Source organism: Grampus griseus (genome assembly GCF_964374135.1).
Source record: "Grampus griseus genome assembly, chromosome: 9".
In the NCBI taxonomy this organism is placed as follows: Eukaryota; Metazoa; Chordata; class Mammalia; order Artiodactyla; family Delphinidae; genus Grampus; species Grampus griseus.
Window position 1 is genome coordinate 47887983 of NC_139003.1, and position 21727 is coordinate 47909709.

The following is a 21727-nucleotide window of genomic DNA, read 5'->3' on the forward strand; positions in this document are numbered from 1 at the left end:
TACCAAATCCCCAAAGTCTCCTGAACCCCTCTGAGGAATCCGATGTCTTGTGCTTACTTTGATAATGCCTGTTTTACTCAGGCATTATGGGGAGTTTTGCATTTGGTTTGAATGTGTGATAAAATCACTTCAGTGTGTTTTGGTTTATAAATCGAAAGGCTTTCCTTTTAGCTATAAAGCAAGTTAATTGATCACACTGTTTTTAGTTAGTCAGAATGGCTTAATAAACTCAGCTGAAAACTAGCCAGAAAGTTTTCTGTCTCCACTGGCAAGACACATGACTCTTTGGAAGAGGAATTGGAGAGCTTTCTGATGAAGGTCCTTACTCTTGCAGGAGAAAAGTAACACCAGTGCATATGCATGTGCTCTCTAAGCTTCAGGGATGAAGGAAGATGAAGTCTAAGCCCTCTGTACCCGTAACTCAGGTCACTATTTCAGTGTATAGTTTAATCTTTCCCTTCCCCACACAGTGTTTGTTCAGGAGACTAACAAGTAGCTAATGTGGCTGCACTGGGCTGCTCCTGATGGAGGGATAATAACTCCAAGGCCACTTTAGGTTGGCAGCCGGAGGTGGGGCCTTAGAGTTTATACTGGAATCGCTCAGTTCAAAGGTGATTCTCATCTCAGGCTTGTGGGGTGGTGTGCACTATCGTTATGGTCATTTCATAGGTAAGGAAACTAACTTGCTTAAAGCTATAAGTCGGAACTAGTTAGTACGAGCACTAGAACCCATATCTTCTGGATCCAGATCTGCTGTTCTTTTAGATCACTCAGCCAGAGGAGAAATTGACTAGGAGATGCAGATAAATAACCGTTTAAGCCTGTGTCCCAGGTTCTGGTTTTCATCAGAATTTGTCCATGTTTTTTGTCCCAGTGCTTCCAAAGCATTCCAGTGCTTTATCCACGAAGCAGTGTTTCAGTGAGAAAAAAATCAAGAACAGGCCAGTTGGCCATTTAGTTTGAGAGCATTGCTATTGAATAGTGTGGCAGAACTAGGTGGTGGTCAGGGTCAAATAGCTGCACTTGGAAGTCATACCTGGATCTGAGGTCTTATCTCTGAGCTGTGTGATCTGGACCTTTTCTGAGCCTTACATTTTCCTTTGAGGAAGGGATGGGGGAGGTACCTCCCCTGCAGGGTTTTCATGAGGATTACACATAGAAAGCAGCTTATTCTGCATGGACTCATAGTAGGCACTGAGTAATGGTAATTCTATTTTTGTTGTCAGTTGTCATTGCTACTTAAGAACAGTTGATTGTTCACAAATGTGGTCTGACAATGTAAACAGTAAATGCTTTCAGACCTGACTACTTACAGTAATAATAACAGGTATGATTTATTAAGTATTTCATGTATCAGCCACTACGCTCTGTATGGCTTGTCTTTTAATCCTTATAATAACCTCATAATGTGTAGGAACTGTGAATCACTGTCTTTTATATCAGAAAACTGAGACTTAGGCTGAGAAACTCAAGTCACAGAGTTAAGTAGCAGACTGTGCCCATGAATATTATATTGCCTGTCTAAAGAAATTAAAGCCTTGGAGAGAAAAAAAAAAACCAAACCCAGAAAGTCTAGAGTTGCTTCCCAGAAGTTCTCCCATAGAAGCCAAGAATGCCAGGAGCCATCTGCCAGGTGCCAGGGCCTTCCCAGACGCCCAAATTCACACCATCAGCAAGAGTGATCTGAGGACAGCCCAGCATGTGACCCTCCTCATTAGCAAGTAGAATGAGTGCACAACCCACACAGAACGGGGAGGAATAAATCCCCGAAAACTGCATAACCTTTGTGGCCCGTGAGCCTGCACACCCTGTTCCTGCTTGCCATCTGGGCACGGTGATGCCATGAGGCATCCCAGAGCCCGCCAGGCAGAGCTTTGTGTATCAGCCCTCCACCCCAGCGAACTGTAACTGATTTGTGCCCTTGTGTTTGATGGCTCTTAGGCAGAACAGTCAGGTCACTCCACTTCCAGATGTTCAGCTATTTCTTTTTTCTTTTTAAAGCAATGATTCTGCCTCCCTGGGAGGCAAGAAGTAATGAGGGTGATTCCTTTTGCCAAATCCTTAACTGGCTTCCAAAATGCAAAATGAATATGCTTGGTTATGAGCTGATTTCTAAGTGAGGTGAATAATAACAGCAAGGAAAACCACACTGGTTGGGGCCAATCTGAATGACAGAAAATTCTGAGCCATGGAAGACTTCGAGGGATGCAGTCTTACCATTTTAGGGACATACTGTGAAGAAAATCGGTGACCAAAAGGAAAAGGTTGGCGGGGGTGGGGTGGGGCATGTCCCAGTAAGAGGTCTTTGTCAGAGCACCCTTATTGAGTGGATGAAAATTGCGCACGATTCAAGGGTCGCTGGTATTTGGTTGTTTGTGATTTGCTTTTAAAGATACATGAAGACACTAATGGTCTACATAGTCATTAAGCTTAGCACTTTCTCTATAGAAAGCAAAAAGCTGGGGCAGGGGGATGGGGGTGGTGAAGACCTGAGCCTCAAGTGAAGTCTGAATTCAGAGGTTTTACTAGATGTTGGATTTATTTATAAAGCTTTTAAAAAACTTTCAATAAATCATTTCCGGTTTTACAATTGTCTTTTTAGCTTGGGGAAAAATGCAAACTGGTTTAATGACTTTCCGAACCAGATCTTCATCCCTCTTCTGGTTGCATGTTAGAATCTTTGGAGATGGGTCTTAGGCCTCAGAATTTTTTTACAGCTACCCAGGTGATACTAGTGAGCAGTTCTGGTTGGGAAGCGCTGGTCTCTAGGTATTTGGCGGCATAGAAATGACTGAAACCAAATGAGACAAACTTGCTTATAGGACCCATTGGCCTCACGTCTTCGAACTCAGAACACGGGTTTCTTCTCTGCTTGGAAAGGCCTGTTCCAAGTGGCTTACCTCTGTGTCTACTCCTGCCATTTCTTTAAGTCTTTCCAAGTACTTAAATCACAAAACATATGCAAGCAGGGAGTGATATCTACACTTTGGCAGAAAATCAGATATTTTTTACACCAGATCATTTTTCTTACAGATCACTGTAGGTCAGATCCTCCAGAGTCTGGACTACTTGAGAACTGGGACCTTTGAAGGATGGGGGAGGGGCCTTCAGTGCCTAGCACACAGTACTTGACATATATTTGGCCTCCTGTATGTTAATTATTTTAATCTTGATTTTGTGTTGTCCTAATTGGGGCTTACTTCCTTATCCACTTTTTCTTCTCTAGAATCCAAGCTTGCCCTAAATTTATATTTTGGTCAAGGGATAGCAAAGGAAATTTCTTTAGGTGAGGATTGGAGAGATGTCACACTGCATGGAGGTTTCAGGTGAATGAAATCCATGGTGTCAGAGCTGCCCTTTAAAGAAAAAAAAAATTTGGCAGGTGGGGGTGGAATGGGTTACAGGGAAAAAAAGAGGAACAAATGGGAACAGATCTGCATTAATAAATATTCCGACTGAGTCCCACTCTTATGTCAGTGTTGTAGGTGGTGTTATTACATGTAGTACTGGGTGATGGAAGTTGTGCACACTCTCATTTTTCACTTTAATTGCTTCCCTGAAAAGATCCTGACAGCTTCAAAGGTTACTGCTGGTTGCATTGTTCATAACTCAGAAGTAATATGCATGTGCAATTTGCTTCATTATTGCCTGTTAATAACCAATTCTAGAGAAAGTCCTAAAGCCACCAAAGGAGCCATGATCTGACACGATGGTTTCCTCCTCCTCTTTCTCCCATTCTTTAATTATCCCAGGTTAAGAGTGATCCACAGATGGTGTGGTGATGTGCGTGTGATTTTACTCTTATTTTCTTTCCATGAGCTGGCATATTAAATTGTTAAAGAGAATTTCTTTTAAGAATCTGAAAAAACAAAGCAAGACATCAGATTAGAACTTTGAGTCCAACAAAATAAACCAGCATTCCAGTTGTTTCATGTGTCTGTTAAGATCTGGTTTGGTTTCATGCAACTGAAAAACCCTACATAACACATGCCTTAAGTGGAAGAGTTTATTTCTTTCACTTTCAAGAAGTCTGGAGGTGTTCAGGTTCAGAGTGGTGTGGGTCTTCATGGGATCAGGGATTCAGGCTTCTATCGTGTTGCTCAGCCATGTATGACTTCTGTAGATTATATCATATCCAAAGTAGATGCAGGAGGGAAAAATAACCACAAGCAAAGGCACATGACTTTAAAGAGGCTTCCCAGAAGCCTTACATCCTATTGGCCAGGCCTTCTTCACAGGGCTACACCTGGCTCAAGGAATGCTAGGAAATGTAGTCTTTATACCAGACAGCCATATTCCTAAGCATTATGGGGGAAGAAGGGGAAAATGACTACCCAATGGTAGCCAGCAATCTCACTACATTATGTGAATGATGAGTTCTTAGATCATCTATGCATCATTATGCCACTGACTATAAAATGGAGATAATCCACAACAGTACAGAGTTTGATTTCAAAACATTCTACGGGCTAAAGAACCGACTAGTAGCCACACCTAACACATTGCTTATTTAATCCTCATTTCAGCGCTCACTCAAAAGTACTATCCTTATCAGAATTTTACAGATGAAAAAAAAACTAAGACGTAAAGAAGTCATACAGCTAGTATGGAACAGAGGCAGTTTGACTGGTGTGGAGTTGCATTTAATCCTTAGCATCACCAAGAAGTGGGAGCAGGGATTCCAATGGGAGGGTGATTACAGCAGTGAGCCTTAGAGTCTTGGGTACCAAATCAGTTAAAACACTAAACTCGGGGTCCGTTTTGACTCAGTTCTCTTTTTGTCCCAATCTTTTATATTCACTCCCTTGTGAAATTTGCCTATTACTTGGTTTCAAATGCAGTACAACCTCTGACTTTTCTTTATCCCTGCTGGGATTTTATTAGGCCTACTAGGTCCTCAGTCAGTACTTCCTAATGAATTGGCTGAGTTATATGATAACCAAGTGTTGACTCAGAGTGGTCGGGTTTTTGCTGTATCGTCGTTTTGTTTTGAGGGACATGGTCTGGTTCCAGTGCCTGCTGGAACGTGGCATTATGGTGGGAATGTACAGCGCTGCAGTCCCTATCTGTGTCCTGAGTCCTTTATCTCTTCTTCCTTTGAGTCTTCTTGGTTCTGCAAAATGTCTTACCACACATCAGAAGCAGACCTCCTTTTCTTGCCTGTCAAACCCTTTTCACTTTCTAGTGTCTTCCTTACTTTTGGTAATGAGGCCCTCAGATCTGTAACACAAGAAAAACAGTGTATTTCCATTTCTGCTTTCACCAAATCTTATATTTCTTTTTTTTCCCCTTATATTTCTTTATTCCAGCTTTTTCCCACCATTCTCCACACCACCACCAGTTATTTTTCTAAAACATGGACCGTATCAGTTTACTCCTTCTGAGGCTCTCCATTGTTCACGGAGTTAAGTCCAAACTCTTGGAGAACATTTCAAGCCTTCCAGAACGTGGGCCTGATCTGCATTGTGGGACTCTTCGTGCAGAGTTCCAGCCACACTGGCTTTCTTGCCCCTGTCTCTGCTCATGCTCAGACCGTTTTCTATTCTGATTCACCGTTTTCTCACCTTTTCTGACTAGAGATTTAGTTCGAGGCTTATGTAAAATTTCCCTTCAGGAAGTTTCTCTGATTCGCCCAGAGAATCCTGTTTTGTTTCTACAGCAGCTGGTGTAGTCCTCTAGGTTGGCACAGATCTGTCTGTCTTGGATTATTGTTAACTGTGAATTGTGTTGTCTTTCTCGCTCAGTTGTGAATCTACTGACTTAGAATTTCCCTTTTGCAACTAGTGCATGACAAGAGTGCAGTATGCCTTTCTTGAAATGAACTCAGTATCTTTGTCTCCATGAAGAAAGTCTGAGCTCTTGTAAGTCCAAACAACGTCTTGTATCTTCTGTAGCCTCCTAACCAGCCGTTTGGTTTAGACCATGGAAAATAACAGAGATTATCATCTAGAAGCAATAGCTCCATCCTCATGATATTCATAGAGCTCTAACACGGGGTTTCTCAACATCTGCATCATTGGCATCTTCGGCCAAGTAATTCTTTTGTTGGGGCTGGGGGGTGCTGTCCTGTGTGTGCACTGTAGGATGTGTAGCAGCATCCCTGGCCTCTACCCACTAGATGCCAGTAGCATCCTCCTTCCGGTTGTCTCTAGATGTTGGCAAACATCCTGATGGGCTGGGGGTGGGGGGGCAAAATCGCCCACAGTTCAGAGCAACTGTTTTAAAGTATCTCTATAAATATTTTATAACTAATGAACATCGGCTCTGCAGCCCACGTTTCCCCACAGACTTCTCACCTGCGCTTTCTGTTTCAAACTTCATGCCATTTTCAGATCCCTAACCTCACCTATGAACCACTGCCTATGCCTAAGTCCCTTCCTTCAAAACCCAACTCAGTTCCTATTCATCAATAAATCCTTCCCAGATTAGCCCTTTCTGCCCCTCTCTCTCGTTATTCTGAATTTTGCATCATTTTCTATCCTTCTGCACATCTGTGCTTACTGGTATATATTTTTCTTATAAGTGTCTCTGTACTGGCAGTCACTTACACTTGGGTCTGTTTTCCTCTCCTGTCCGTCTGACTCTCCTAGTTGAAGAGTCTGAGCCGAATGCTTATCTTTATGTCTTTTGTGTTATGCATGCCCAGGGCATTCATTTATTTGTTCAGTATATGTTCACTGATTATTTACGAAGCACTGGACTTAGGGTTTGTGGCTTCTAAAATCTGGTCCCTTAAGGAGCTTCCATTTTGGTGGGGTGTTAAGACAGATTGGCAAATGTGTGGCATAACACATGGTAGAGGTAGTGCATAGGCCAGCGCCTTGGAAGATGGGTAGAATTTCCTTGGGCAAACAATTTTAGGCAGAAGGAGTTGAAGGTCTCTTTTCATGAACAGCCATTGCCCTTCCATCCTTGCAGAGAGGACGTCGAGAGCCTCATTTTCCCTGCCTTCTCTTTTGTCACTTACCTTCACCCACCAGCAGCTCTCTTTTCTTCCAGATACATGCTTTTAGGCTCTTTCCATGGGCAGCGGTGACATAGAAGCTCCTTTACGGTCTTTTGTATCACATGCTACTTGGATCCATCATCAGGTTCATTTCTGGGGAAAGCAGACACGTCCATTTGTGTGTACATGCACACATGCCTGTAAGATCAGATGGGACTAAGTTTTGGCCTTATTCCTGTTTGGAAGAGTTTTATTGTTGTGTAACCCCAGCACCCCAGTCTTCAGGGTCACTATATACAGATGTACAGGTTGTGCACTGCACAAGCAGACCAGGCAGCCACGATGGACTCTGACAGTCTCTCTTGTCCCAGGTAACAAGGTAGAGAATTTGGCTGAAGAGTGCAGACTGAGAGTGTCATGCATATAAGGCTACACATCTTATACTTGGGAAAAAATAGCTACCACTCTCAAGCAGTCATCAATGACCCTGGGAGTTTGATGGGTTAGTGAAGAGTTAGAAAGCATTTGGTCAGAACTGTCTATTTCTAATAACTTTAACCCTCTGGTCATGCCGGAAACTGAAAAGGCTGCAGTATGCTGTGTTTGTTTATAAATCAGCCTCCTAGAACATTGTCCAGACGGTTCTTGGTTGAATAACGTTTATTCATTCACTTGTGGAGGAAAACTCAGGCTGCAAATGGGAACATAAATGCTTTCCTAATAGATGGCGTTATTGTACTGCACAATGTCCCCGACTTTTAGATACTTAACTCATAAAGTTTACAGCACCACTTAACTGCATCTGGATTTCACATTGAATTTGGAAAGGCAAGAATCTCACTGTAATTTGCACTGACTGCCCTGTAATGGAAATTATGGCTTGGGAAAAGTTTCAAATGACGTGTCTATAAACGAAGGAAAAGTTGATCCATTCAAAGGCCAGTTATGTGCAATTGTAGGATTTTTTATTTTTATTTTTGAAAGGACCATTGCTGGCAAGAAATATTTATTTCAGCAGCTGAAGTAAACTAACTGTGAATTAAAAGTTGTCAGTTCATCAAAACTCAGTCCTAAAAGCGGAGTGAAAGTTGCAACAGAACTTTGCTGGGCTTTTAAGAAAGCTATAAAGATTGTATGGAGGCCAGTGTTGCAACTGGTTGGTAGCAATGAGTTGACTTCAGAGGATGCGCGTTAAATGGTCAAAATGCTGGCCTAATGGGACTCAGGACGCAGGGCTTCTGGTCCTATCCCTGCTGTTAACTGGGTATGTGTAAATAGGCATGTCACTTAACTTTCTAAGCCTCAATTTGTCTGCTCCTTTGCTCCTGTCTCCCACCATTTATTTGTTTTGGTATATCTTCCTTTCACGTTCAAGACTTTCCCTCAAATGTCTAATGATCACTCCTTGACTGTTCTTGGCTCCTATTTAAGACACTGAGGCAATAAAAACCTGATGGGAGGCTCTGGATAGAGGCATGGATGGAGCTCGTTGACCATAGACTTATCTGCAGGGAAATCACTTAATCAAGGAATTGCCAGATGTCGGCATCTGGTGATCTCGTCTCTGCGCCCACTTAGCTTAATCAGAGAGGAATCCTCCCGCCTGCCTGCCAGCGTTCTTGGGACAGTGAAGTCGGTATATTTCCACTCTAATCCCCTTGTTTTCAGCCGTGTCTTCTCCCCACTCCCCCTCTATCTTCGCTGTGCTTGGTTTCCTGGTTCAGTGTCTCTAGATAATCAACCTTTTAAACAATTCTCCTGTTTTCAGCCCTGAACCTTCCCTCCCTTGCCTTTTGCAACACCTGGCCCCTCCAAGTCCAGGGCCTCTCGGGGCTAGAAGCATGGGCCAGGAGGGGAACCCGGTGGGTGCCCCTGCTGGCCCGTGCATCTCCCCCACTGCAGGCACTTGAAACTATAGCTTCCTCTACTCTTCTGAGTCACTTGTCACTCCTGTATGAGTTTTCCATCTTCCAAAACACTGGTCCAAACCACTTGTCTGCTGATGTCTCCCCTTTTTTTCCTATCCCTGGAGAGGTTTTCCTTCCTTTATTTCTTCCTTTAGTAGGGCCTTGGATGGTGAAGGAAAAAAACGCCTTTGATCAATCTGCCATGTTTGACCCCAAATCTTCCATTTTCTCATCATAAAATTAGTGTATCCATTTAATAATGATGATGCGTCTCCTACGTGCCTGCCCCTGAGCTGAGTGCTGCAGAGAGGAAAGAAATTGAGATGATTCATCTCTGAGCAATGTGGGAAGGGGAAAGGATGTGCCCAGCGTCTGCCTCTATAGTGACACAAGTGCAGGGACAGTGCTGGGGATGAGGTGATGCAGAGAAGGGAGGAGGGGTGCACGCGCTCAGCCAGGGATGTTGTGGAAGGCTCTGCTGAATAAACTAAAACTCTGTGATTTTGTGAGTTCAGTTGTTGGGGGGAAGACTGAGAACAGACTGTGCCCATTAATTATTACCAAGTGAGTCCACAGAAAAGTGGTGTTTCCATCCCAGACTTTCAGTATCCCTCATCTGGCTGGGTGGGCCTTTTCCTCTCCAGGGTCTTCCGGGGCTGCCTTCCCACTCACGTCATCTCAGGCCTTCCACTGTTGCCCTCCGCACAGAGCAAAGAGCCCAGCATTTGGAGGATATAGAATTTGAAGAAGGCCTTCTTGGGCAGGGGCGGCGTGATATCCTGTCTCCCCCTCACTGCTGCCTCCCAGCCTTCAAATAGCTCGTTGCTGATAGAGGCCTCATTAGTCTTGTTGAGAGGTAGTATGGCTGGTTTCTGACATTCTTAAATTGGAAATGAATACAGGCATATAAATCCCAGCGATGTAGACTAGCTGAAGCACAGCCAGAGCCCATGAGCCCCTCAGTTAGCTTCTGTTAACCCAGCAAACAACCTTGATAGAGTTTTCCTGGAAGCTTGAAGATAGCGCTACAAAAGACTCAACCTAGGTCCCAAATCCAGGCACTTGGTGGACATCGGTTCCCAACACTAGAGACAGCAGAGCTGATGAACACAGGCCTCCCTGATTGAACGAGGTGTGCTGTTTGCCCTCCTTTCATCATGTTTAACTCTAGTTCCTATCCAGAAGGGTCTTAAGACTGTCCTTTCCTTATTTCTGCCATTTGCTTGGCTTCTCTCTTAACTACTTGAGAAGTCATGGGAGCTGGTGCTGTGACATTGAGCCTTTTGCCATTTAATTGACTCTATAAAACCACAGGGCAGTAGGACCAGATGAGCTACAACAAGCTTCCACTCTGTGTCTCGTCCTTACTATAGAACTGTGTGTTCAAGCTATTACCCTGAACTAGGAATGTTAGAGGAAGCACATTGCTGTCTACTGTGGAGGGTGCTATGTTTTAGAAACTTTGAAGTTGATAGGTTTTTATTGCTTGGGTATCTTAAAATACATTTTCATATTTGAATTCCTTTATCTTCAGTCAGCCTGAAATCTGTGAGTGTGCCGGGGTGATATGAGACAGAAAACAGTCAACTCTTAGTGGGTTTTTTTTGGCTGTGCCCTGCCCTGCTGAGAAATTTTAGGTTCATCTTCCTGTCCCTTCTTGATAGAAGAGTGGTAGAGCGTTGCTGTATGGGGCTGTAGGTAGCCGCAGTATGGGATGCTTTACTTTCTTGCCAGTTGCCAGTTTAAGGAACATCGTGTGGCTATGAAAAATTCAAGCGTCTCTATCCCACAGACCATTGACTGAGGTGGATTTTATCTCTGGGCAATGGTCGCCAACGTTCCAGGTTCACCTTTTGATCAGTGCCATAAACAAGCCAGAGAAATATCTGGGAGATTGTGCACTATGGCCACTGCACTTCATATCACATTTCTTATTGTAGCGACTTGTGCAAAAACTGTCTCGGTGGTGTGGCACGTGGCTTAAAGAAGTTCTTGTAGTAGTCAGTAATTTCCAATGAACAGTGTTACTCTCTCCAGTTCATTCTGCTAATGACGTTCCATCTTCATGAGGAGGACGTCATCGTCCTGCTGTGAACACCCGAGGCCCTTGTCACTCCAGTCCTCTCCCGTAGAGTTTTTAGCATCAGACAGTTACTTTTTGGTCAGGGAGGGAGAAATAATGAAGGCGGCTATTATACTTTTACTGAATGCGAAGTGCTCCACAGTATAATTAAATCCATAAAATGGTGAGTCGTGATCATTGCACGCCAGTCAGCCAGGAAGCGGGTGACGGAGCTGATGTCTATTCGCGACCAGCCCTGATGCTTTTCCTCTGGTAGCACTTGTGCAGGCTTCTCCTGATTTGTGGGCACCAAGTACCTAATTTCGTTTTAAGAACACGAAGCTTTCATGGATGCTCTAAAGGTTGCCCAAGGAAACATTTAATCTGAAAGAGATGTCTCAGGCCTGGTGGACATGTGTCTGGAAGTCTACTTTCTTGTCAGTTACCGGGGTCTGCATTCTAGAAAAACAGGAGAATCCTGCCTGAGGTGCTTCCAGATGGTTTTGTTGTTGTTGTTATGGAAAGGCATTTGGAAGCTTCTGGAAGTCCATGTCACCACTCATAATTTGAGGGTATGTGAGCATAAATCTAGCCTAGGTTATGGAAGATGGTGGAACAAAGAAAACAGTGTTTCTGGAGGCCAGGGATCTATCAATACAAACAGCCTCAGGTGCATATGTAATCATCATAGGAGGCAGAGGAAATGCTGAGTTACTGAGCTGTTCTCACTTGCGCTGCCAAAACCTCGAGACCCAATGTGATGGAGCCATTCAGAGAACCTTTGTCTCTTGTTTCAGAATTTGGCTTTCATGGCTTGCGATGGCAACGACCCAGGAAGCAGGATTTCTGAATAGTGTGTCCCTGAAATTCTTGGCATAGGAAAAATAATAAAGTGAACATGAGATTCTTAACTATAACACCAATAAAAAAATCGCCACTACTGTCCAGTTTTAGTCTGGGAGTGGAAAGCATTGTAAATTGATTTTGATGCTGTCATTTTTTGCCACCTGTGCTCTATGCCACTGTGTCTGTACCCCCTACCCCCATCACCTGTTAACGCACTTTGGAGTTAGCATGGGTATCTTACATCCACCATGGGCAGTAAACACTTCCTGTACCAAGGTGCTTGAAACGATATCTGTCATTACATCAAAGAAGGTGTTATTGCCAAGTGCAGCTGGAAGAGTTCTAATAATGAGATGGTTTTAAACGAGGTTGTAATGAAATCTGTGTGAAATGTCTGAACCTTTTTCTAAGAAAACAAAAATGTGTTCACGTTTCTTTATAGTCTTACTATAGAAACATTGTTTTTGCATATACTTAGCACAATCATTTCTCTACATGAGAAGTTTGAATATATTTCTAGTTGTTACAAGTGCATTTTTTGGTGCTGTGTTGGAGAAGCACTGTTAGGGAAGTTTGCTCTGGTGTTGAATTCTCTCCCTTCAAGGGGGGAAAAACCCTCTGATGAATGTGGTGTTTGTGGATTCTGAACCAGCATGAGAACTTCTGATTGAGAGTCTAGAAAAGTTATAATAAACATACAGTTAAGAAGGACAAGAGTTGCCCTCTAGAATGTGAATCCAAACCCAGAAAAGTATGCAGTGAATAAGAACAATACTCAGTAGATTTTCAGATTGATGAAGCTTTCCAATGGCAACTAATTTGTTCCAGCATTGAAGTGAGCATAATTAACAGAGCCTTTCTTTCTTAGGCCGATTAACCACCAAAAACCATGCCAACATTGTAACTGTAAGCAGTGAAAACCAATATTTATGAGGGCGATTGTGCAAGAGTTTGTGTGACAGATGGACATTTTATCACTGTTGATGTTTGGAATTCTCTTGAAAAGTAATGCAATATCTTGTTATTTATGAATGAATGAACAAATGATGGTGCTTTGCTGACTGAGTTGTCTTTAAAAAGCGGTCTACTAAATTAATCTTTTTCTCCATTTAGCCTCTGTTACTTTAGGTTAGGTAGCCACATATATTCTGATGTGAAAGCTGAAAAATCATAATTGTGTTTTTATTTCAGATACGGATCCACGTGTTTTAGAAAAACAAGAATTACAGCAGCCAACCTATGTTGCCCTCAGTTACATCAATAGGTAAGCCATTTTCAGAATTTATAGCAACCTCATATCTGCCACATGTTTATTTTTTAAATGTATCTTTTTAACGGGGTAGGAAAAATGTTTTCAGTCTTCAGTTATTTATAGGAGATTATTTAAAATCAACTTCTATATGGAATTTTCTTGTTTCTGTGATGGGGAGAGGCAGGTTGTAGTTCTCTGTTCATAAGGCCGAAACATGACTGATTTATAAGCTCATGCTGGAAGTAGTTTGCGTGCAGAGTTAGAATATACTCTTTTGACTTCATAGGGCAGTTTGGAGATGAATGGATTTATGTTTGAGTGAAACTTTTAAACCCTGGGGTGAAGAGGTGCTTTATGAATTCAGAACATTGTTGGAATATCAGAATATATCAGGATATAACAAACTGAAATCATTTAATATCAAAGTTACTTAGTAGCAGTTCACCTTTTAGTAAAAACATTCTCAACTGACCCATCTGTGTGGAGTCACACGAGTTTTTCCTGAAACTGAACGTGCGAGCACGACCTTAGAGAACAGTTTAGAACTTAATATATCGGGTCTAAAAGAGGACTTGTTGTTTCATCCAACTTAAATAATTAAGGAGACAGGGATTTTTGAAGAGAACCTGAAATCAACTGATGTTAGGAAAACACCCGCCCCCCCACATGAGAAAAAGACAAAGGAAAAGCGAAACTAGTTTTCAATGGGAATGAAAAATTCTCGGCTCGTAATTCAGTGCTTGAATTTCTATTGACTGTCCCCTTTTTATATAAGGCAAAGAGTGTTTCTGGTTTCTTGGTACTAGAGCTGAGGTTCAGGATCTGAGGTGGAAAGCTGGGAATGAATGATCTGTGCTGTTTCATTTTAATGACTTTTCAGAAAATTTACTTAAATCTTGTCTAGAGAAGGCTTTGAATTGGAGTCACTGTGCTCAGCTTCAAGTTCTTTTATGAAGCATGTTTTTTAAAGGATTCATTAATATAAACATCTATTTGCATATCTTCTTTGGGTTTCCTACTTATCAGCCTTTCCTGGAAGCAAGATAAAATATCTAGTTTTTCATTAACCATAATTTTGGGGCTGTTTTAAGTAGAACACCTTCAAAATCACATCAAGTACAAATAAAGATGTATGTGCTTATCTGGATTTCTCACAAAACCTGTGTTGTTTCCCGAGTTTAGCACAGGTTTTGAAAAGTCTTTAAGTATACATTAGAATTATGTGAAAGAGATGTATGTGAATTAGCCTAGTAACATTGGGGAATAGGATAAATAGTCTTATAGATCAATTATGGTATTGAATAGGACTTTTTAATAGTGTGGCTATTGTATTTTTGGTAAAATATGTTACCTATGTATATACAAACGCGTGTATTACTAAGCCTTATTCTGATGAGAGTCCGTGAGATTTTCACATTCATTCTTCCTGTGTGTATTGTCAGCCATGTTGGCAACAGGGATCTACTAATTACACAGACATTACACTCACTAAAGAAAGAAATATTCTGCCAAGTGTGATTTGGGACTCTAGTGAAGTTGAAGTACAGGGACAAGGGCCACAGACAAAAAACCCACCAGAGAACTTGAATCAAGTGTGATAGTTTAGTATAAACTGTGCAGTAGGATGTGCTTCAACCCTAGAGAGTCAGGGTGTAATCAGTGAGTGTGGACTTTCTGAGATGAGTCTTCTGGGTGTGGACTTTCTGAGATGAGTCTTCTGGAAGAAAATGAGCATTTAAAAAAATAACCTTTTATTATTATAGCCGTATATTGTAGAACATTAGAAAATAAAATCCCCCCAAAAATTGTTTTTTATTAAAACATCATATTCCCGCCACCCAGATATCACTACTGGTAATACCTTAACACACATTTTTCAGATCACTTTTAAAAAATACTATATAGTAGCAACTGTACTTCAATAATTAGTTAATAAATACATACATACATATATACATACGTACAAAACAATATAATTTTTAACCCAAAGCTGTACATACTCTTTTGCAGCCTGCTCAGTTGTGTCACTGATCTCTACTTTTTCAGTACATTTGCATCTAATCAATACCCTTATCATATGCAGGTTTCCCCAGGTGATCTAAACAAGTCCATTATTGCTGTTTGTCTAACCTAGTATCCAATCCAGAACATCATGTTGCACCTGGATGTTTTGCCCCGCAAGTTTCTTTTAATCTGGCACAGTGACTTGTTGAGGAGAAGGGCCAGCGTCCCACAGAATACATCCGCCTTCTGGGTTTCCTTTAGGTTTTCTCCAAGAGGCCATTTGGCAGGTTCCTCTGTGTCCTTTATTTGCTATAAGCTGGAAGTTAGATCTGGAGAAGATGTGTCTTGAACTGGACATATTGTATTTAGAGGTCTGAGACAATAAAGAATTCGCCATATCATGTCCTAGCTGGAAGAGAAGCAGACGTATGTAGGGGATTGAGATGTTTATTCGTGATCTTTAAGTCAAGAGAAGGACTGTGTATGGAAGGTTGCCCAGGTTACTAACAGCCCTTCTCACTCGGGATCCCTCTGTGGACAGTGCTGCATACATAACAGGACTGAACACATGGTAGACACTCTAGATATTGGTGTGTAGGTGATAAATAAACACCTCGTAGGTGGAAAAGAGAGCTGAGCAATGGAGAGCTGCAAGGAGGAAGCCAAGTCTGGCCATAGGGGGAAAAAATGCTAAAAGGAGCCTTAAGGGGACTGGATACACTAAAACTCCTAGAGGAAAACATAGGCAGAACACTCTTTGACATAAATTGCAGCAATATTTTTTGGACCCGTCTCCTAGAGTAATAGAAATAAAAACAAAAATAAACAAATGGGACCCAATTAAACTTAAAACCTTTCGCACAGCAAAGGAAACCACGAACAAAATGAAACAACAACCTATGGAATGGGAGAAAATATTTGCAAACTATGCGACCAACAAGGGATTAATTTCCAAAATATACAAACAGTTCATACAGCTTAATATCAAAAATCCAAACAACACAATAAAAAAATGGGCAGAAGATCTAAATAAACATTTCTCCAAAGAAGACATACAGATGGCTAACAGGCACATGAAAAGATGCTCAGTATCGCTAATTATTAGAGAAATGCAAATCAAAACTACAATGAGGTATCACCTCACACCAGTCACAGTGGCCATCATCGAAAAGTCTATAAATAATAAATGCTGGAGAGGGTGTGGAGAAAAGGGGACCCTCCTACCCTGTTGGTGGGAATGTAAATTGGTGCACCCACTATATACAACAGTATGGAGGTTCCCTAAAAACTAAAAATAGGGTTACCATATGATCCAGCAATCCCATTCCTGGGCATATATCTGGAGAAAACTCTAATTCAAACTCTAATTCAGAAAGATACATGCACCCCAATGCTCAGAGCAGAGCTATTTATAATAGCCAAGACATGGAAGCAACCTAAATGTCCCTCAATTACTACTCAGTATATTAGCTGTAAAAAATAAGGGCTTCCCTGGTGGCGCAGTGGTTGAGAGTCCGCCTCCTGATGCAGGGGACGCGGGTTCGTGCCCTGGTCCGGGAAGATCCCGCATGCCGCGGAGAGGCTGGGCCCATGAGCCATGGCCGCTGAGCCTGCGCGTCCAGAGCCTGTGCTCTGCAACGGGAGAGGCCACAACAGTGAGAGGCCCGTGTACCGCAAAAAAAATAAAAATAAAAATAAAATAATGCCAGCAACATGGATGAACCTAGAGATTATCATATTAAGTGAAATAAGTCAGGCAGAGAAAGACATATCATATAATATCACTTATAAGTAGCTTCTTTAAAAAATGATACAAGTGAACTTATTTATAAAACAGAAATAGACTCACAGACATAGAAAACAAACTTATGGTTACCAAAGGGGAAAGAGGGGGAAGGGATAAATTAGGAGTTTGGGATTAATATATACACACTATTATATATAAAATATAATAAATAAACAACAAGGTCCTACTGTATAGTATAGGGAACTATATTAAATATCTTGTAATAACCTATAATGGAAAAGAATCTGAAAAAGAACATATATATATGTATAATTGAATCACTTTGCTGTACACCTGAAACTAGCACAACTTTGTGAACCAACTATACTTCAATTAAAAAAGAAAAGAAAAAAAATTGGGATAAAAAGGAGTCTTAAGGGCCTTTGATCCATAAGGGAAACATACTGAAATTCACATGAAGCCAGTAAACATGCAAGAAGAGAGTAATAAAGGTTAGATAATAAAAGAAAGTCAGCTAGATGGCAATATCCTGAATACTGCAGAAAAGAGTACTATTCAAAAAAAAATTGAACAAATAAGGTTTTTTTTTCCCCTTAAACCTCAGGGGGAAATAAAATCTTAACTTTGCTGAGCAGTGAAGACAGGAAAAGAATTAATATTTTTCTGCTCATATATCTGTTTATGCAACTCTGATTTTCTTTTGGGCACCTCAAAATTGAGTTGAAACTTTCTTTGGCAATAACACTGACTGAAATTGCAGAGTTAGGGTACTTAAAATGGAGCTGGCTTTTTGGATTAAAAAAAAAAAGAACTGCGTGGAAATCAGAGAGCCTTTGTTTATACCTATCTTAAATTGCTTTACTCTTGAACATAATGTGTTGAACAACCTTTAATTCCTTTAAAAGCGCATCTGTTACAACACCTGAGCAAATTTTAAAATAAAAATAGTTTAGTGAGAAAGAGGGAGATTGAATGAATTAGTGAGGGTTGAAGGAGTAGTTCCAGGGGAAAAAAGATAGATATGGATTCTAAGGATAGGAAGTTCTGTTGATTTTGTGACGTTAGAAACAATGACAAGTTCATGTAATAGGAAATTTAATTGCTTAGTTTGTATAATATTTATACACCTGGCAAAAAGGTATAAAGGGCAAGAAGAAAAGCTAGATTTTGGATAGAGGAGACAATATAGAAGAAATAATACTGAGAGAGCAAACATAACTCTTTTTATGTCTTGAGCTCTATGCTAAGCATTTTTCACATTACTTATTTCATTTAATCTTCACAGTGACCACATAAAAGAAGTACTGTGATGATCTTCATTTTACAGGTTCAGAAGTTGAGACTCAGAGACGTTAAGTAACTTGCCCTAGGTCCCCGGCTGGTAGGAAGTGGAGTATTGGGTTCAGACCTGCACAGTTCGGCTCCAGAACCTGTGTTTCTAATCGCTCTACAGGCTGCCTTGTTGGGATATCAGAGAGTAAAGTACTAGCTTAGAAAAGTAAGAGGAGAATGTGGAAAACTAATGACGAAAAAATCGGGTAGGACAGCTGGGCAGAGGGGATGCAGAAGGACATAAAGATGAGAGTAATTACTGTGCTGTAGATAATTGGAGGGTAACAACCTAATAAAATTAAACAGTAGGAGACAGCAGAAGCAAAAAAATTGCTATGAGAAAGGTGACCAGGAGCTCCTAAGTGATGTATTGCTGCAAGGAAACTGGCTTGAGCGTGCAGGGCACAACCTAGCATAGCAGGCTTCAGCTAGAGTGGGGAAGGATGTCCACCACCACCTCTCACCAGTAGGCAGGTGATAGGTGCGCTGCGGGGTGAAGTCAGGCATCTCCTTAGAAAGGTTGATGAGAAGCGCTGGGCTGCATCTGGATATTTCCTTCAAGTTATTGTTATACAGTCCAGGTAGCTTCCTCGAGGTGACAAGATAGCTTATTAATAACTTGTGACTCCCCAGAAATGGGTAATTGGGATAACTTAAAGACATGATAATAGACATGACTATAGCTGTTAATTACACTATTTTCTTTACAAAATATGTTTGTATTAAAATAATTGAATTTTCCAAATTAACTTTTAATTTTTTAAATGTGTATATAATTTTAGTGTAAACTATAAAGGAATATCATGACTAGGCACAAATGGGTACCTTCTTGCACTCAATTCTTGTCATTTACTACCTAATAAACATGTAATATTCTCTCATTCCTAAACTACAGCTCTACTAGAATTCTCTTTGTAAGACTCCCTGCACCACTTGGCATAATAGTAGTTAGGTATGACTTCCTCTAAAAATGAATTTGCTTAGTGTTTGCTATTAAACAGCAAATTCTAGTCCGTAGAATAGTAATTCCAATGGATGTTTGCCAGCTCTCCTCTCCCTCTCTCCCTCTCTCCCTCTCTCCCTCTCTCCCTCTCTCCCTCTCTCCCTCTCTCCCTCTCTCCCTCTCTCCCTCTCTCCCTCTCTCCCTCTCTCCATCTCTCCCTCTCTCCCTCTCTCTCTCACACACACACACACACACACACACACACACACACACACACACACACACACACACACACACACACACACACACACACACACACACACACAGACAAAACTCATTTATTCCCAAATAGTTCTGTGGTCAATTGATTTGAGGAAATCTGGAGGGAAATAACATGGGTTTCTTTACCACAGGATTTAATCAGATCCTCTCCTATGCTGATATGCATTTTAAGTCTCCAAGAGAGATAGTATAATTTTCATATGTACCTGATCCCAGAGCACTTTTTCTTGAAGCATCTGATGGGACTAGTTCTGCTAGTTGGGGGCTGCTAGAATTCAGTCACTTCCACTTACATCCTCAACTTCCCCAAGGAACCATGAAGCCTTTTATTCAGGACAGCCTGCTCGTCTTCTTCTGATTCAAAATGCAGAATACTACCATTTCCCTCCTGTTCAACTGGGAAGAACAAGGACAAAATTCTGCCCTTATACGCCAACTCCATCAACTTCTACTCTGTGCCTGTTTGAATAGTGATCCATTTGCTTCTCTCAACCTGCCCAGACACCTAGGTGGTTTCTATTAAAAATAAAGCTTTTTAGACATACAGATGGCCAAGAAGCACATGAAAAGCTGCTCAGCATCACTAATTATTAGAGAAAGGCAAATTAAAACTACAATGAGGTATCACCTCACACCAGTTAGAATGGGCATCATCAGAAAATCTACAAACAACAAATGCTGGAGAGGGTGTGGAGAAAAGGGAACCCTCTTGAACTATTGGTGGGAATGTAAATTGATACAGCCACTATGGAGAACAGTATGGAGGTTCCTTAAAAAACTAAAAATAGAATTACCATATGACCCAGCAATCCCACTACTGGGCACATACCCAGAGAAAACCATAATTCAAAAAGACGCATGCACTCCAATGTTCATTGCAGCACTGTTTACAATGGCCAGGTCATGGAAGCAACCTAAATGCCCATCAACAGACGAATGGATAAAGAAGATGTGGTACATATACACAATGGAATATTACTCAGCCATAAAAGGGAATGAAATTGGGTCATTTGTAGAGATGTGGATGGATCTAGAGACTGTCATACAGAGTGAAGTAAGTCAGGAAGAGAAAAACAAATATCATATATTAACGCATATATGTGGACCCTAGAAAAATGGTACAGATGAACCGGTTTGCAGGGCAGAAATAGAGGCACAGATGTAGAGAACAAACATGGACACCAAGGGGGGAAAGCAGTGGGGGGGAGGTGAATTGGGAGGTTGGGATTGACATATATACACTAATATGTATAAAATAGACAAGTAATAAGAACCTGCTGTATAAAAAAAATTTTAAAAAACAATAAATAAATAAACTTTTTTTGTTTGTTTAGAAATGATCCCTGTTTCTTCCCGCCCATCTCCAATGTCATTCTCTTCTCTCTCTAAGGAATAGAGCAATGCAGTGGTGAAGAGCATGCGAGCAGGAGTCAGACTGCTTAGGTTTAAGTGCTGTCTCTGCTATGCGTGAGCTATGTGAGCAAATCGACACGTCTCAGCCTCTGTTTCCTCAACTCTAATGATAATAGTAATGCCTTCCTAACAGTGGGTATTAAATCAGTGTGGACAAAGCACACATAGCGGTCAGTGCCTGGGACATAGGAAGTGTTGTATAAGTAATAGGTCTTTTATTATTCTTTATATTCCGCTCATGCTAAGTCTCCCTTTTCTCTATCAAGTCAGTAATTAGAGGAACAACTGCAGAGGAAGCATTGCTTTGGAGCCAGGCCAGAACAGTTCCTACCAGGAAAGAAGCTCCACGAAGGCAGGGATACTTTCTGTCTCCCACGACTGTGTCCCCAGCCCCCAGAACGGTATCTGGCACATAGTAGACTCTCAATAAATGTTTATTGAATGAGGAAATGAGTGAGTACGAATTTTCATATGAGTGAATGAGGGAGTGAATAAATCATTGATTCTAGGGACACTTCTCTGAGACACCAGGAGCCTCTACTTCCCATGTGCACTGAGAGGGCTATGTGATAAAAATGGAGTGGGGTACAACTTTTATTCAGTATTCACATGGAATGCAGCATAAAGTATGCTAAACAGTGGCCATTGCCAGTTCCCCCACCATAACCAACTGGACAGATGGATGAGACAGTGGTTTTCAAGCTCTGGACAATAGGCAGTACCAGATGATCCCTGAGGTAAAGAGACTTAGGGGGTGAGCCCTGTGGTCATCTGGCTCACTGACAGGACAATTTCCTTACTGCAGTCGAGTGCGCTAGAACCCAAAGAGAGAGGGCTCAGAGTTAGGGCAACTAAAGCTGCTGGAATCTGCAGCACAGGGAGACTGGAGATGAGAGATCTGTGCAGAAAGGGACCACAAAGGTCTGTATGAAGGTCCTTCATGAGTCCATGGCTGAGAGTGGACATGTTCAGGGTAAGACTGTGAGTCTTACC

At 41.5% G+C, this 21727-nt stretch overlaps 1 protein-coding gene across 4 annotated transcripts in view; it reads left to right on the plus strand.

Moving 5' to 3' along the window:
* The window catches only part of JAZF1 (JAZF zinc finger 1), a 337637-nt gene that overhangs the window by 172848 nt on the left and 143062 nt on the right, over nt 1-21727 (plus strand). For all 4 annotated transcript variants that reach the window (XM_082661958.1, XM_082661959.1, XM_082661961.1 and 1 more), the window contains exon 2: nt 12953-13025. In XM_082661958.1, coding sequence (XP_082518084.1) covers nt 12953-13025 — 73 coding nt within the window. The remainder of the gene's footprint in view (nt 1-12952; nt 13026-21727) is intronic.